General features: G+C 44.6%; 1 protein-coding gene across 3 annotated transcripts in view; it reads right to left on the bottom strand.

The window, feature by feature from the left end:
• Window positions 1-2,394: 2,394 nt before the first annotated feature.
• LOC137353379 (uncharacterized) overlaps window positions 2,395-16,641 on the bottom strand; it is a 47,468-nt gene continuing 33,221 nt past the window's right edge. For all 3 annotated transcript variants that reach the window (XM_068019588.1, XM_068019587.1, XM_068019586.1), the window contains one exon: window positions 2,395-14,252. In XM_068019588.1, the coding sequence (XP_067875689.1) occupies window positions 13,303-14,252 (950 nt within the window). In that variant the 3' untranslated portion in view covers window positions 2,395-13,302. The remainder of the gene's footprint in view (window positions 14,253-16,641) is intronic.

Raw genomic sequence — 16,641 nt, 5'->3', positions numbered from 1 at the left:
AGATATTTATAAATCCTAGAAGCTTGACTGCCAATTTTAAATTCTACCATAAGTCATTCCAAATACTCAACTCCTGGTTCTAGGACAATTCCTTGCATGGTGATACCTAGACTTACACCAAAAATACTTATTAACCACTCCTCACGCATCTCCGGGATTCATTCGCCTTCAGTTATCCCAACCTTGCCTTCTGTTTTGATCCATAGATCAGTCATAAGTGCGACCCACTTCAAAAGTAGTTTCAGCAACTCTTTCTGTACAAGCACCCGTGACTAGGCCCCCGTCGATTTTGAGAGCCAGTAATCTTGGAGTCCTCCATTCTCTATCACTGTAGAATTTCCAATTTGTGACATGAAGGTGCTGGAAATGACTGTTTTCCCAAAAGCTTCTTTAGGGCTGCAATCGTTTGCTCAAAAAGAGAATATGCACCATGGAATTGAACGCCTGTCAAAACCAAAAGTCTGTGAGAGATTTGTGCATAATTTAACAATTTGAACAAAAGCACAGACTCAGGAATTTCTAGACTGAATTTTTTTTTTTTTTAGTCTGTTATAAAACCTATCAAATTCCATGACATATTCTTCCATGAACTGACTGATAAATTGAAGATGGACAAAAATTGACCATGCCTCATAGGCTTCCAAGAAATCTCTTTTGTAAATCTTGTCCATAAATTGCATTAGAATTGGCAATCCCTCTTCAATATCCAAGTCAGTAATGTTCAGTTCCAAAAATACTTTATTTCTAATCTTGCTTTTTCCTGGTAAAGACAAAGCCATAGAGAAAGAAACTATTTTTATTTTTAATATTCCCACCTGAAAAGATTAAAGTTAATCCTCTGCTACCTTGTTAAATAGGCAGGTGTCCATTCACCATTCAAAATAAGGAAGCAAATGACAGTCTCTGATCCACAACAGTTTTATTGGCAATTCTTAGTTCAGTCCAAACAGCAGTTCCCACACTTGCCTTCTGAACTAACGCTGTCCAATGGCAACTCCCCAACGGGTCAAAAACCCAGCCCTTAAATACAAAACTATAATAAGCATCACCTGCTCTCTATTAACACTGGAATGAGTCCTGTTTAATTAAAGGCACCAGCATTTTCAATATTGTCAATTGTTAGGTGTGTGGTATATCACAGCATTATGGTTAAGGGTGTGGTATATCAGAGTATTATTGGTAAGGGAGTTATGGTTAGGGGTGTGGTATATCAGAGTGTTATGGTTAGGGGTGTGGTATATCAGAGTGTTATGGTTAGGGGTGTGGTATATCAGAGTGTTATGGTTAGGGGTGTGGTATATCAGAGTGTTATGGTTAGGGGTGTGGTATAGTAGAGTGTTATGGTTAGGGGTGTGGTATATCAGAGTGTTATGGTTAGGGGTGTGGTATATTAGAGTTATGGTTAGGGGTGTGGTATATCAGAGTGTTATGGTTAGGGGTGTGGTATAGTAGAGTGTTATGGTTAGGGGTGTGGTATATCAGAGTGTTATGGTTAGGGGTGTGGTATAGTAGAGTGTTATGGTTAGGGGTGTGGTATATCAGAGTGTTATGGTTAGGGGTGTGGTATAGTAGAGTGTTATGGTTAGGGGTGTGGTATATCAGAGTGTTATGGTTAGGGGTGTGGTATATCAGAGTGTTATGGTTAGGGGTGTGGTATATCAGAGTATTATTGGTAAGGGTGTTATGGTTAGGGGTGTGGTATATCAGAGTGTTATGGTTAGGGGTGTGGTATATCAGAGTGTTATGGTTAGGGGTGTGGTAGATTAGAGTGTTATGGTTAGGGGTGATAATCTTGTAAGGTGAAGAAGTTGCACAATTTATTTTCTCCATGACAAACCACCTCCTCAATCTCTCTTCTCTAAATTTCCACTCTGACTTCCACACCTAGCTCACTGAGCAGAGGGATTCTTCATCTCCAAGAATGAGATCCATGAAAATGCCTCGGGCAAACAACAAACACTCCTGATCACCCTCAGATCATCGCTCACTCCAGTCCTAACTCTCGATCAGCTGAGGCTTCTCTCTCATACTCCTGTGTCCTCTCTACATTTATCTCTTCGGCTCCTGTTCCCTTGGTCCCACCCTCAGTGAACTTCTGAGCTCTCAATTATCCCTTCTTGACCCCCACGTTTGCTGAAATCATCAATTGTTCCCCTTTTTCGAGAGCTGTCCCTCCTCTTTCAAAAGTGTTATATAAGTGCAAGTTTTCATTCGCATGTAGTCCTAAGGCAAGGCGGTATATGAACGAGAACTGTCGTACGTACGTAGCCAATCAGGAAACATACCAATCAGGAATTAAGGCCTTTTATAGTTGCTATGTTGTTGCTATGTTGAAACCTTTGGGCCAAAAATGATAAACAACTACAAAAGAATAAGAAAACATAAGAAAAAGAATACAACTAAGAAAGAATAAAAGCTTTATTATTGATAATGAATAATAAAAGCACAAGGTAAAAGATTTAAATATAGATTTGTATTTTAAATTGATTGGTTCGTTTACAGAATATTGGCTCGCAATCACATGACAATGATCATGGCCAACATCATACCAATCAGACCAGTCATTAATATATATATCACATACACGTAAGGAATATAATATACACAATTAAGGAATACTATGAATGGTAGTTTGTAGTGTTTTTCAGGAACTAGTGTAAGGCATGAATGGAATGGAGTCTACATTGAGATATCCAAAGAACTTACAAGGAACATAAGCTGCCTCTCCCTCACTAGAGCTCTCTAAAAGTATGTGCCTTCCAATCAGAGGGTCAAGAGTTGATTCCCAGTCTCAAAGTAGATTAACTTTGCACCCCTCAGTTGAGTTGGATTTGGTTCGCACTCTTATGGGTCACTAAATGGAAATCTGTACGGTGGTGAGATGTTCCATTTCTGCTGAAGGGGTGTGAGGCCCACAGCAGTGCAACTCCTGTTTAGAGCCGTTTGCAAAATCCATCACCAAACATTTAAACTTTGAAAAAGTAAATTGACCAATGATGTGTTATTCAACACTGTATAAAGGCCACTTAGAAACCAAAATGGGTGCTCCTTTTTGCTGGAGTTTTCTTTTAAGTTAGTTACTTTTGACTTTTCCACAAGTTCAGTCTGAATGAAAATTCTCTGAGTCTCAACATGTCTCTTCTCGCACCTGAAACTGTGCAGAGCAGAACTAACCAACGAGTCCTATTCCTTCTCAAAACCCTGCTTGTAAGCAAGCTTTTGGTCACCCCTCTTAAACTCTACCAAATGGCCTAATGTCCACTTTAACCCATTTTTAATTCCCTCGCCATGAAACCCCTTAGGACACCTTATAGGCTAAAGGCACAAGATAATTGCAACCCGTCGAACCCCAAACTAAAACAAGTTGGAATAGATCCATACTGGGGCAAATCCAAACCCTGAGGGAACAATGGAATTTACCGTATGTCAGTCAGATAATCCTGGAACAGGAATGGGCTGGGGGAGTCAGTCATGCTCAGGCCACTTCAATTGAGGTTGGGATTTAAACTCTTTATCCTTGTCTGATGGAGGAATTGTAGTGGAAGAAAGCAGCAAGGAAGTGCCTCAAAAGAATAAAAACAGGCTTGGAAGTTCTTTGGTTTAAGACAGATCGCTTGATATCCTGTGCCTTATTCCAGTGGCAAGGAAACGTATTTTAGTGTCCACAGCATTGCAAGACCATCCAGCTCAGGTCTGCAACTTCTATTTGGATTTAAGATTCCCTCCATCAATGCAATGAGCACATCGATGCTCAGTCCAGTGATGGAGGGAGACGTTTAGGAGCATTCCCTGAGGTTTCCTAGTGCTCTGGATTGAGCAGTAGTGGCTGAATATGCTGTAAGTGGCAATGAAGCCCAAAGGCGCAAGTATGGAAAAAACATGTACTGGATGTCTGGACCTTGAGTAGGCTTCAACATCCATGTCCCCATGTCCCACAGAAATCCACACCACATCTTACATTGGTTCAAGTACAAATACCTCAAAATACTTGTATTCCATCAAATTGGTTCAAGCACGATGGTTTTTCTCCCTTCCACAAGTCAAGAAAGTGCCTAAAGAACATAGCAGGACTAGAAAATAGTTCCCCAACACAATGTTCCAGCTTCTACATTAATTTTTCTTTTTTTGTGTTCACAAGATGATATTGCTTGGTTGGGGGATGGGTGGGGAGTTTGGGGTTTGGGGTGGGGTGGACCAAGGTATCCAGCGTCAGCATCAACACTTCAGGTACAGCACAGCCAGGTAGAGAGCGAATCTTCATCCACCCAATAATATGCCTCACCCTCATCCTTAGAGAAACACCTGCTCCTGCACTTGTTCCATTGGCTGTACGAACAACCCTTAGCTCTCAGCATCGCCAATCAGTGCCAAACTAGGGAGGTTGGGCCATGCTCACTGGAAACAGGTCCGAGTTTGGCAGACAGAGGAGATATTCATCCTGTCACTCCGGGTTAGATTTGAAGCCAATGTCCCAGAGGCGAATGGCCAATGTCTAAACCAATGGTACCCAAACCTTTTTAGCTAAAGGACCGCTTTTTAGTGGATTAGTAATCGCGAACCAACCCCCATCTAAATGATAATACTATGTGATAATCATAATATTAAAGTGCTACATGTAAAGAGTGTTTTAATAACACTTTTAAGAAAACAGGTATTTAATTTCTCAACGTTCCTCCATGTACACTCCCCTCCTAGGTGAGACCGCCAGCCCACTCTACACTGCATAGGCAGAGGCCGCAATTGACGTCCCCCTCGCACTCCCACATTATTTCACGGACTCCTTGGAAAGACTCTATGGGCCCCTCGCAGGGGTCCGCGGCCCCCAGTTTCTGAACCACTGGTCTAAACCCTCTGCCCCACCCAGTTCTCCACTGATCACTTCCGTTGTCTCTAACCCACTCTTGCTCATTCCCTGGCAAAATCGGCAACCTCCCATCGTCTTTTGAATGCTTGGAATTGGCTCCCTCGCATTTTCTCCTGCAGTTTTTCTTCTGATGACCTTTGATGCTCGTAAGAGTGAAAGGAGACCAAGAAAGGTAAAGTCATAAAACTATTCTGCTCTTTTGCTGATCAGCTGAGCCTGGGTGAGACAGCTATGCCCCATTCAATGAAATATGCTGATGACAGATTGCAGCCCCACGGAGGATGCATTGGAACCTCCCTGTTCTGTTCCTGTCTCCTCTCCGAGATCTGTATACTTTCCTGCAAACGATAGATATCTGTAAATATTAGATCGCATCTGTATAGCACCTTATTATGCCCGTTTTAAATATGTGGCAGTCTTTTTTGGGAACAGTGACATTCCAGTAATCAAGTAAATGCCCAGGCCTCTCTGCTGTACTTCAAATAGTGCCATGAAGTCTGGAATAGCCACCAAGGCTGCCATCCGGGGCTTTGGCCATCACATCTGACAGCACCTCTGACAGTGCAGCACTCTCCCAGTGCTGCACTCAACTGTCAGGCTGGATTATACGGTGAAGTTCAGGAATAAATTTGAACCCACAACCTGTTAACCCAGAGACAGGAAGACTTGGAGCTACTAAGTGGTATATGGGAAAGAAAGAAGGATATTACATTTACATAGCACCTTTTGTGACATGCAGCCCAACGAATCGATGCTGAGTTTAGAGTCTCCTCCCATTCTACCTGCTTCATCTCAGCCTTTCAGAAGGTCCTTTTATTCCTCATGCACTTGTCCAACAATGCCTGAAAATAATGGCATGGGATTTTTAACATCGAACTGAGTGAGCCTTGGTGTAATGTCTTATTTTAAATACGGTGCCTCTGACAGTGCAGCACTCCTTCAGTAAGACACTGGGACTGTCAGCTTGGATTATGTGCTGAGGTCTGTGGAGTGGGACAGAAGCCATTCAGTCCCTCCACACTCCCTGTAAAGAGGGGAATGAGAATATAACCCAGGGACCTCCCTTTCGTGGGATCTTTTGAAGTAAATTTAGTAACGCGTATTCTCCTGTCCGTCATAGCAACTAAGATAACTCATTTCTTCACTACTTTTACATGCAGTCGCTCTGGGTTGTTTTGTAACAAAGCTCCTTCTTGTAAGGATAGATCTTGAACCTGACTCACAATCCACTGGCAGGGTATTATTAGCGTCGAGGAATTGCTAAACACAAAGGGGATAAAATGAACACCAACTATGGTCATTTCTGCAACTTATGAAATCAATGTTCCCTGCTTGGCAGTGATGGGATTCCACAAGAATTCTTAGGGTCATGTCTAGTCCTAAAATAGCAATCGGTCACATTCTGTCTGGCACTTTACAAGCCAAGCATTCATTCAAAATATTCTGTAATTCTGCCTATCTGCCAGAAGGTGGTGGCACAGAGCTAAAAACAGGCCCTTGTGCTGAGTTCTAAGATGCTTTAAGTGGTTCATTGTCTCTCTTGTTGAAGGGTGCCGCTCTTGAGAATTTTGAAGTGCTAACAACCACTCGACTTGGATTTTACAATGCAAACAACTGGAGTGTGCGGATCAGCAGGGCCTAATGCTGTCGTGACCAGAGACTTGAGCACATAAACTAGGCTGACACTCCCAGTGGAGTACTGAGGGAGTTCTGCACTGTCGTGAGTACTGTCTTCCAGATGAAACGTTAAACTGACACACCGTCTGCCCAATCAGACGGACGTCAAAGACTCTGTGGAAAAAAAGAGCACGGGAGTTCTCTCCCATGACCTGGCCAATAATTATCCCTCAACCAACATGACTAAAATAAAACAGATTATCTGGTCACAATCATACTGCTGTTTGTGGGAGCTTGCTGTGCGCAAATTGGCTGCTCCATTTCCTACATTGCAACAGCGGTCACACTCCGTAAGTACTTCATTGGCTGTAAAGCACTTTGGAATGTTTTGAGGTCATGAAGGGGGCTATACAAATGCAACTCTTTATTAGTGGTAAGGTACTGGACTAGAGGGTGTGAGTTCAATTCTCACAAGGGTAAATTATGAAACTGAATTTACTAAATCTAGCAATTTGCGGACTAGCAGTAGATTAAAAATAAAAATAAAAATTCTCTCAGCCTTGAACAGATCCGGTCTGCATATGACTCAGTTGGGAAAATAACTGCGATTCCTCAAGTTGGACTCAAGGGCAAGAACGGTGTTGTTTGTAAGAAGCATCTTTCTAGTGTTATCCACATCCAGGGAACAAGTCAAAATTCGGCTAGTGCTTGGATCCTTGACACACAGTCAACAACAACTTGCATTTATATAGCGCTGTTAATATAGCAAAACGTTCCAAGGTGTTTCACAGGAGCGTAATCTGACAAAATTTGACATCGAGCCACATAAGGAGATATTAGGACAGGTGACCAAAAAACTTGGTCAAAGAAGTATGTTTTAAAGGAGTGTCCTAAAGAAGGAAAGTGAGGTGGAGAGGTTTAAAGAGGGAACTTCGCAGCTTAGGACTCAGGCAGCTGAAAGCCTGGCCGCCAATGGTTGTGTGATTAAAATAGGAGATGCTCGACAGGGGCAGAATTGGAGTAGTGCAGAGATCCAGGAACTGAATTAAGCACTGAACTGCACCCATGCAAACCTCACCCCCTGTCAGTTTCTGGATAACATTCTGAGAGAACACTTTGTGTGGTTTTTTTTTTAAATGAATTGATTTCATACAGAAATGGGTTTATTTCAGATTATGGCCCAAAAAAACTATGTGTTGTTCCGAGAACTGAAATAAGAGAATATTTTCAAGGAGAATGTGTAGGCAGTGCGTTACATCTGAAAGGAAGGAGATTCAATAGTATCTTTCAAAAGGGAATCGGATAAATAGTTGAAATGGAAATAATTGTAGGGCCATGGGGGATAAAGCAGGGGGAGTGGGACTAATTGGATAGGTCTCTCGAAGAGCCAGCAAAGTCATGATGGGCCGAATGGCCTCCTAACGTGTTCTACGATCCTATGATTGTTTAAACACTGCATCATTATAACCTATTTTGAGCATTGGAATATGTGGGGAACGGAGTTGACCCATTTTTTGGAAATGCAACAATGAGTGACATGATGGAATGTGGGAAAAAAATGAAAGTGGGCAAAGGATTGTGAAGAGAGTCGGAGTCCAGTTTGATAATGATCAGCAGCGTTAGCCAGGGATTCCTCTCCTGCAGTTATATTGTTGGAACTCCAGATGGTGCTGACGCGACAGCTTTGATCAAATCTACATGGAACTGTGCTTCAACCCGTTATGATGGCATTTGCTGCCAGTTCACTCATTCACATGAGATCAGTCTGTGAGCTGTTCTAACAGAGGTGATAACCATTTTAAAGTAAACCAGCCAATGGCCCTCTATTGGTGGCCGTGCCTTCAGCTGTCTCGGACCCAAGCTCTAGAATTCCTGCCCTAAACCTCTCCGCCTCTCTCACCTCCTCCACGACCCTCCTTAAAAACTATCGTTTTGACCGACCTGTCCTTGTGGCTCAATGTCAAATTTTGTCTGTTAATGCTCTGTGAAGCACCTTGCCATGGTTTAAGTAGAATAAAGGCGCCATATAAATGCAAATTCTTGATGGTAAAATAGCACACAGAGGAACATGAAGCAACTGCCCATTAATATCCCAACAGTAAGACAATCCCTTGCCCCAATTTTCAAACAATGACCTCCCCCCACCTCATGAATTAAATTCTGATATCGCTGTTTATATGCAGTTAGTCTTAAACAGACTTTTTGGAGGTTGCACAAGGAAGGATAAAGGGGGATTAAACAGGATTAATGAGTGTCAGTAGAAACAGACCCTTATCAAAGAGCAAACGAAGACTTCCCAGCAGAGTTTCAATCTGTACCGTCACTTTTTGCAAACCAGCAGAAAAAGACTTGCATTTATGTCGCGTCAGTCACAATCTCAGGACATCCCGATTGGCTTTACAGCCAATGACATACTTCTGAAGTGTAGTCATTGCTGCAATGTAGGAAAATGCAACAGCCAACTTCTACACAGCAAGATCCCACAAACAAACGCAATAATGATCAGATAATCTGTTCTTTTCTTTTATGGCAAGGGTTAAATATTGACCAAGACACTGAGGAGAACTCCCCTGCTCGTCTTCAAAATAGTGCCATGGGATCTTTATGGCCACCTGAGAGGGAAGACAGGGCTTCGCTTTAATGTCTCTCTCGAAAGATGGCACCTCTGACAGTGCAGCAGTCCCTCAGTTAGTAATGGGTAAATGAAAAATTGCATTGGGGGATCACCCTGTAGCTATGCTTATGACGAGTCTGCGGAGGCAGTAGCATTTCGAGAGAGATGTGCTGGCAGTAGGTATAAGCCAATCAGTACTAGTGGGGCATATTTTTGGAGCTGTCAGACAAGGAATGAGGGACCTCAGTTGCACGTAGAGACTAGAAATACTGGGGTTGTTCTCACAGCAGACGAGGTTATGGGGAGAATTAATAGCGGTATCGAAAATTATAAAGGGTTTTGAAAGAGTAAATAAAGGAGAAATGGTTTCCAGTGGCAGGAAGGTTGATAACCAGAGGACACATTAAGACAATTTGCAAAAGAACCAAATAGGGACGATGAAGAGAAAGTTTTTTGAAGCAGCGAGTTTGTTGTGATCTGGAACACTCTGCGTGAAAGGGCGGTGGAAGCAGATTCAACAGTAACTTTCAAAAAAGGAACTGGAGAAATACTTGAAGGGAAAAATTTACAGGGTTATGAGGAAAATGCAGGAAAATGAGATTCACCAAAGAGCCAGCACACGTACGATGGGTCGAATGGCTTCCTTTTGTGTTGAATGATGCTAAAATCCTGAATTTCCTTCGTGCCCCAGACAAATTTTAAGTGTAGCAGATGAACGGCTTTTTAACACATTGGGAACTGATCGTTTAAAAAACACCTCGTTCACATTTTTTTTGCGCAGCGAAGCCCTGAGCCTCTGCGGAGAGTGCTGGAAATACAGAGTGGGCCTATTAGCATCTGTAAAGAGATTAATGGTTCAAGGGTGACATTGGGCCAGAACCACTTGACATATCACTCTTTCCCTTCGGACATTGATGAACCTACTGTTCCTTTGACGTATTTCCTGTTTTTCCCACATGTCCAATGATTTTGTTTTTGCATTAATGCATTTTTTTTCAAAATTCCTGAAGAAGGGAGGGATCTTGAGTAAGTGCCTGGATCTACATTGCTCTGAAATGACATTCTTTTTTTAAGTGTAGATAGAGACTCAGTGATAAAACGCAGTTGCTGTGGTTTGAAGTGTTCTTGGCAGCAAGACAGGAAAGCAGATAAAAGGGAATTCTTGGTCAATGCGGGCGGCTGTGAAAAACCTCTGGGCGAGAAGCTGATAATTGCAATGTGGGTAACACCCGCCTGTAGAGGATGGACAAAGAGGGCCAACCTGGGAAGGGTCACTGGGCACCCAGTCACAGGATTTGAGATAGAGTGGACAAAGAAGGGAGTGAGAAAAAGCGGGAGAGGGAGGGAAGGAGGGAGAGGCAAAGGGGGAGGGAGAAAGAGAGAGGGGGGATGGGGAGGGGAGAAGGGGAGAGAGGGGAAGGAAGGGGAAAGAGAGGGAGAAGGGAAAGGGGAGAGAGGAGCAGGAGGGGAGAGAGGGGGCGGAAGGGGACAGGGAGAGGGGAAAGGGAAGGGGGTGGAGAGAAAGGGAGATGGGGGGGGGGAAGGGAAAGAGAGGGTAAAGGGAGAGAGTGGTGCAGAAGGGAAAGGGGGAAGGGGAGAGAGAGGGGGGGAAAGGGAAGAGAGAGGAGGAAGGGGCAAGAGAAAGGAAGAGAGGGGAACGGGAGAAAGAGGGAGAAATAACAGAGGGGGAGACAGAGGAAGAGTGAGAGACAGAAGGCAAGAGGAAAGAGAAAAGACAGAGGAGGGGGAGAGGAACAAGAGGAACGAGTGGAATGAGAGGGAAAGAGAGAGCGAGGGAGAGGAAAGAGAAGAGCGAAAGAGCGGGAGAGATTGCAAGAAGCATTTACAGACAAGATCAGACGCGCAGTCCAAACATTGCACACAGATACTGGAATACAGACAGACGCAAAGAATTACAGATATTAGAGGTGATAGGGATCTTGTTTTCCAGATAGAAGATAGAAACTTAAACTGGCAGACTGTCAGTGCTGTTGTGCTGTGTATACGGTCTGGTGTTATCAGGCTGCATGGATCATTGACATAAAAAGTTACAAGACCCAGAGGAGACAAGTTACCATGTAGCTGTGCGGAGGAGTCCTGCAGAGAGTTACCAGAACCTTCCTTTCAATCTCAATCATTTAAGAACGATATTCAAACTAAAAATAAAAATAAAAATCTCACATGGGGGTACAGACTTTCTTTTTGCAATCCTTGCTACCCACGTAATCATTTTTGGTCACGCTTTGCTGCCAACATTTCCCATTCAATTTTGCTATGTCAACTGTCACAGAGTAGTTGCCAGTTTTGACCACTGGATGGCTCTATGGAGTAAGTTTCAGAAGTCTGCTCTAGCTCGATTGCCGGTATGTATTAAAACAAAAACACATCTTCATCAATTTACAGCAAGAGATGCCACAGGAAGTTGTACATCGGCACAGGATAAAGAACGAAATTAGCATTGGCAAGCACAAGAACACAAGAAATAGGAGCAGGAGTAGATCATGGGGCCCGTCGAGCTTGCCCTGCAATTCAATACGATCATGACTGATCTTAGGCTTCAACTCCACTTTCCCACTCACTCGTCATATCCCTTGATTCCCTGAGAGACCAAAAATCTGTCTATCCCAGCCTAAAATATATTCAACGATGGAGCATCCACAACCCTCTGGGGTAGAGAATTCCAAAGATTCACCACCCTTTAAGTGAAGTAATTTCTCCTCATCTCAGTCCTAAATGATCAGCCCCTTCTCTGGAGACTGTGCCCCCGTGAGTCACAATGCGGGTATCAGGATTACAGCCCTCCTTCATGGTGACAAAGAACATTTACCAGAATGATAATGGGAATAAAAGAGTCGAATTATTGAGGACAAGGTTACATAGACCGAGCTTGTGTTCCCTCAAGTAGATAAGATTAAGAAGCACTTCTTCACACAAAGGGTAGTGGATGGGTGTTGTATGTTTGTTTGGTCCAAGGAGGTACTCTTTACCCTCTCTCAAGACTCTTATACTACAAAGGGAGCTCTACATTTCTATTTACTGTCTGTGGACTGCGCCACACAGATCTCACTCTTTGGCTTACCGATGTTTAGGTATACCCGAGGCTAAAACAGAGGCGGGTTTTTCTCTCCCAGGAAATCATGTGGCAGTGAGGGTGGGAGGAAGTCTATCATCTTGAAGCTCCAGCCATCACGGATGTCGGGCAGGCCATCTTTCCTATTTTCCACCCTAGGATAACACTAGCACTGGCCAAACTAGTCTGGGCCCAGCACAATGGAACATTGCTGAAAGGTAAAAAAAATAAAAAAACAGAAAAGACTGGTTGTGCTGAGCAGGTCAGGGAACATCTGCGGAGAGAGAAATAAGAGTTCACGTTTCAGATCGACGATGAGGTCAGCGTTCCAGACAAAAAGATCACCGGCCTGAAACGTGAACTCAGTTTCTCTCTTCACAGATGCTGCCTCGCCCACTGAATATTTCCAGCCTTTTCTGTTTTTATTTCAGATCTCCAGCATCTGCAGTGTTTTGCTTTTGTCGTGGAGTGCAGCTGGTTGGAACTGAATGATGGTTATGGTGCACCACATGCTCACTGCAGAGAATGCACAAGGGAGGAGATTTACAAGAGGGTCCGTACATTCAAGACACAAGAAAAACATTGCTTTTTGCATTAGGCCGAGGGGTCAGTTCAAATGATTCTGATTTTACTCTCCCCTCCTCTCCGCTCCCCAGGATACTTAGCTTGTCACACTTCCTCCAGGTGGCCTCTGGCTACATGGCAAGAGTGGCCACGTGAGTCCAGCTGTTGAGTGTTAGAAGGTTATTCAACCGTGTAATGGGACATTAGACCTGAATTCCCTCCTCCTAACATCAATGCAGCTGCATCATCCAGCAGGGAGTCGCCGAGGGCAATTCCTGGCTCTTCTACTCCCCGAATCCCTTCCTGGTCCCAAAACACTGAGACCAACCTTTGACACTGTGGCCAGCTAACTCAACACGGCCGAGGACTCTTCCCATTCTGTTGGGTGCTGCACTCACCCACTGAAGGGAATCCAGTTTCCCATTTCTCCTTAAATGTTGGGAACTGACCTTAAAGTATCTTCACTGTAGTTTGTATAATGGTAATAAGAAAAATAAAACCTGTCTGTGTCCCTTTAAGAGATTCCATTAATAATCAGTGGATTACAAAGTCTCTATTACCAAGGTTGAGAGATTATACCCGGATTTCATCATCTTCGTCTGCAAAGGCGAAAGCCTCAGTCTTCAGTGGGCTGAAGGCCATTCCCTGTGCGGGAGGCAGGCGCCTCTCCCTGTAGTCCCCCTGTCCCTCACCTCGCTGCTCGGGGTTGGTCTCCTCAACGTCCGCTGGGACACGTTGCCCCGATGACGACAACTGTGTTCTCCAGCTCCCCTGGGACCTGCTGTCCCCCTCCTCGGTGACCAGGGCTCCCAGGTACTGACGTGACTCTTGTGAAGGGGTGGCAACAAAATGGCGGCCGAGGATGCGATGGACCGGGGTAGTGTTGTCCTGTGGCAGGCTGTCCCCTTGACCACCGACTGCCTCCCTAGGGGAGAACGGCTGCTGGGAGCTGGTCCGATATTCACCAGTACCGCCTCTCTTGATGCTAGGCTCGTGTGAATCCGGGTAGCTTATAGACCCACCATAGTGCCGTAGTACATGTGTCTCCATTGTAAAGGTCTGCGTCCCTCTCAAATCATCCACGTCCTTGCTCGGGTGCAGTTCCAGCCCACTCTGCTGCTGGTGAGGTCTCTTCAATGCAACGTGCAAAGGCTCCCCACTAAAATTCCTCAAAATATCTGGCTGACTAACCTCTCCCGCAGACTCATTTTGGTAAGCAGTGCCGTTCCGCTCATGTCCCTTTAAGTCCGCCTGGCCGAAAGAACCTTCCAGATTAAATTTAACTGAAGACCTTGCCTTCCCCGGGCTGTCAGGGGTCTCCTTTGCCATGACCCCCAGCACCTCGGCCATCAGAGACGGCCCCAAATCCAGGTTGAAGGACAGTAAGGAGTCCGTGCGGGGAAGTTCAAAATCCGTGGTGTCCAAATTCTCCGTTGGCTTTTCCAAATCTGCCGCCATCGAATTCTCCTTTGGCTTATCCAATCTGGACCATCTCGGAAGGGTGCAGAATCCGGACTCCAAGCCTGAGCAACAAAGACAGAATTTAATGAGGAAAACTTTTCCAGAACTTAAATATTTGCAATTCGCAAACTCAAAGGGATGGGTGACCCAGCTGAGCTTCCTTAAAAGGAACGTGCTCTTTTCCTGTCCAATTCTACAAGGATGATACCAGAACTGAGAGGTTACACCCTAATCTGGAAAGAATGAACAGGCTGGGGCTTTTGTCTCGAGAAAAGAGAAGGCTGAGGGGTGACCTGGTGGAGATGTTTTAAGATTATGAAAGGGTTCGATGGGGTAGATGTAGAGATGTTTCAACTAGTGGAGGAGGCCAAAACTACGGACTGTAAATATAAGATAGTCACTAACAAATCCAATAGGGAATTCAGGAGAAACTTCTTTACCCAAAACCACATGATACAGATTTAAGGTGATTGGCTAAAGCACCAGAGCCAACATGAGGAAACATCTTTTATGCAGAGAGCTGTTATGATCTGGAATGCACTGCCTGAAAGGGCAGTGGAAGAAGATTCAATAATAACTTTCAAAAGGGAACTCATAAAAACTTGAGGGGGGAAAAGGATTATATAACTATGGGGAAAAAGCAGGAGGGAGTGGGAGTCATTGGATAGCAAAGAGTCAGCATGGGCACAATCGGCCAAAGGGCCCCCTTCTGTGCTGTCCCATTGTATGTGTCTATGACTCACCTTTGCAAGGAGGTTGGGTAGAACATTCCCCTTGAGATTAACTAGCTTGTTTCTGGTCATATTGTACCTGGTCCGTGGAAGTGGCTAGTTTGATTGGCCGAGTGATTCGATGTCCCATGGGCTGTAAATTTCTGATGGAAGAAGGGCAGGGCAGAGGAATAAAGGGAGAGATGAAGAAGGTGGAAGCGCATTAGGGAAGAATATGGATGGAACTGACGAAGAGAATGAAAACCTGGATAAGGGCACCGCATCACATTCCACAAACATACACAACCATTTCAAATACAATGAGCTACTTTCAAGTTCAGGAACACTCAGAACCATAGAAAGGTTACAGCACAGAAAGAGGCCATTCAGCCCATCGTGTCTGCGCTGCTGTAAAAATATAAGTAGGCAAACACAGTAGACAGTTTGCCTAGAGCAGGATCCCACAAACAGCAAGAGGAGAAATCCCCAGTTCGTCTGGTTTTTCATTGGGATGGTCTGCATTTATTTGTGTTGCAGGGTCTTTAACATCCACCTGAACAGGCAGATTGGGCTTCAGTTTAAGGTTTCCTCAGGAGGACACCTCTGCAGGTAAAGCACTGGAGTGATAGCTGAGCTGGGGAGGTCAAAATCCTGTTCCAAGGTTTTAAACTCCTGACCCAGAGGTAAGAGTGCAACCGATAGAGCTAAGAAGGGAGGAGAAAGGAGAGCGGATGGGAGGGGAGAGGGTAAGAGAGAGAGGGAAAGAAGAGGGGATTGGGGTGGGGGGAAAAGAGGGAGATGAGGGGAGAGCAGAGAGAAAGGAAGTGCAGAAGGGAGTGTGGAGGGTAGAGGGTAAGAGAGAGGGAGAGGAGACGAAAGTGGGCGGAGGGTGAGGTGAGGAGAACAATGGGAGAGGAAGGAGACGGGAGGTGCAATAATGGAACAGAGGCTAGAGGTTAAAGGTTGTATGTTTGGTTTGTACGCTGCCACCTTACTATGCTTAATTGGTCTACCTTAGAGAGATTCGTGAATCTTCAGTACTTTGAACATTAACTCTTTATTAACCAGTCTGTATGACTCCTCTGAAGCCGTGCTGCATCTCCTTCCAAGTGTCTCTCTCTCTCATGTGATCACTTACATAGAGGCATAGAATATAAGAGCAGGGAGGTTATGATGGAGCTGTATAAAACGCTAGTTAGGCCACAGCCGGAGTACTGTGTACAGTTCTGGGCACCACACTATAGGAAGGATGTGATTGCACTGGAGAGGGTGCAGAGGAAATTCATCAGGATGTTGCCTGGGCAGGAGCATTACAGATATGAGGAGAGACTGGATAGGCTAGGGTAGTTTTCCTCAGAGCAGAGAGGCTGAGGGCAGACCTGATTGAGGTTTACAAAATTATGAGGGGCATTGATAGGATAGATAGGAAAAACCTTTTCCCTTAGCGGAGGGGTCAATAACCAAGGGGCATAGATTTAAGGTAAGGGGCAGGAGGTTTAGAGGGGATTTGAGGAAAGATTTTTCACCCAGAGGGTGGGTGGAATCTGGAACACACTGCCTGAAGAGGTGGTAGAGGTAGGAACACTCACAACATTTAAGAAGTATTTAGATGAGCACTTGAAACGCCATAAGGCTACGGGTGCTGGAAAATGGGATTAGAATAGATAGGTGCTTAATGGCCGGCAGGGACACGATGGGCCGAAGAGCCTGTTTCTGTGCTGTATAACTATGTGACTCTATG

Source organism: Heterodontus francisci, chromosome 41 (assembly GCF_036365525.1).
Source record: "Heterodontus francisci isolate sHetFra1 chromosome 41, sHetFra1.hap1, whole genome shotgun sequence".
Lineage (NCBI taxonomy): Eukaryota > Metazoa > Chordata > Chondrichthyes > Heterodontiformes > Heterodontidae > Heterodontus > Heterodontus francisci.
Note: the sequence above shows the minus strand (reverse complement) of the source record. Positions and strands in the feature narration are given on the sequence as shown.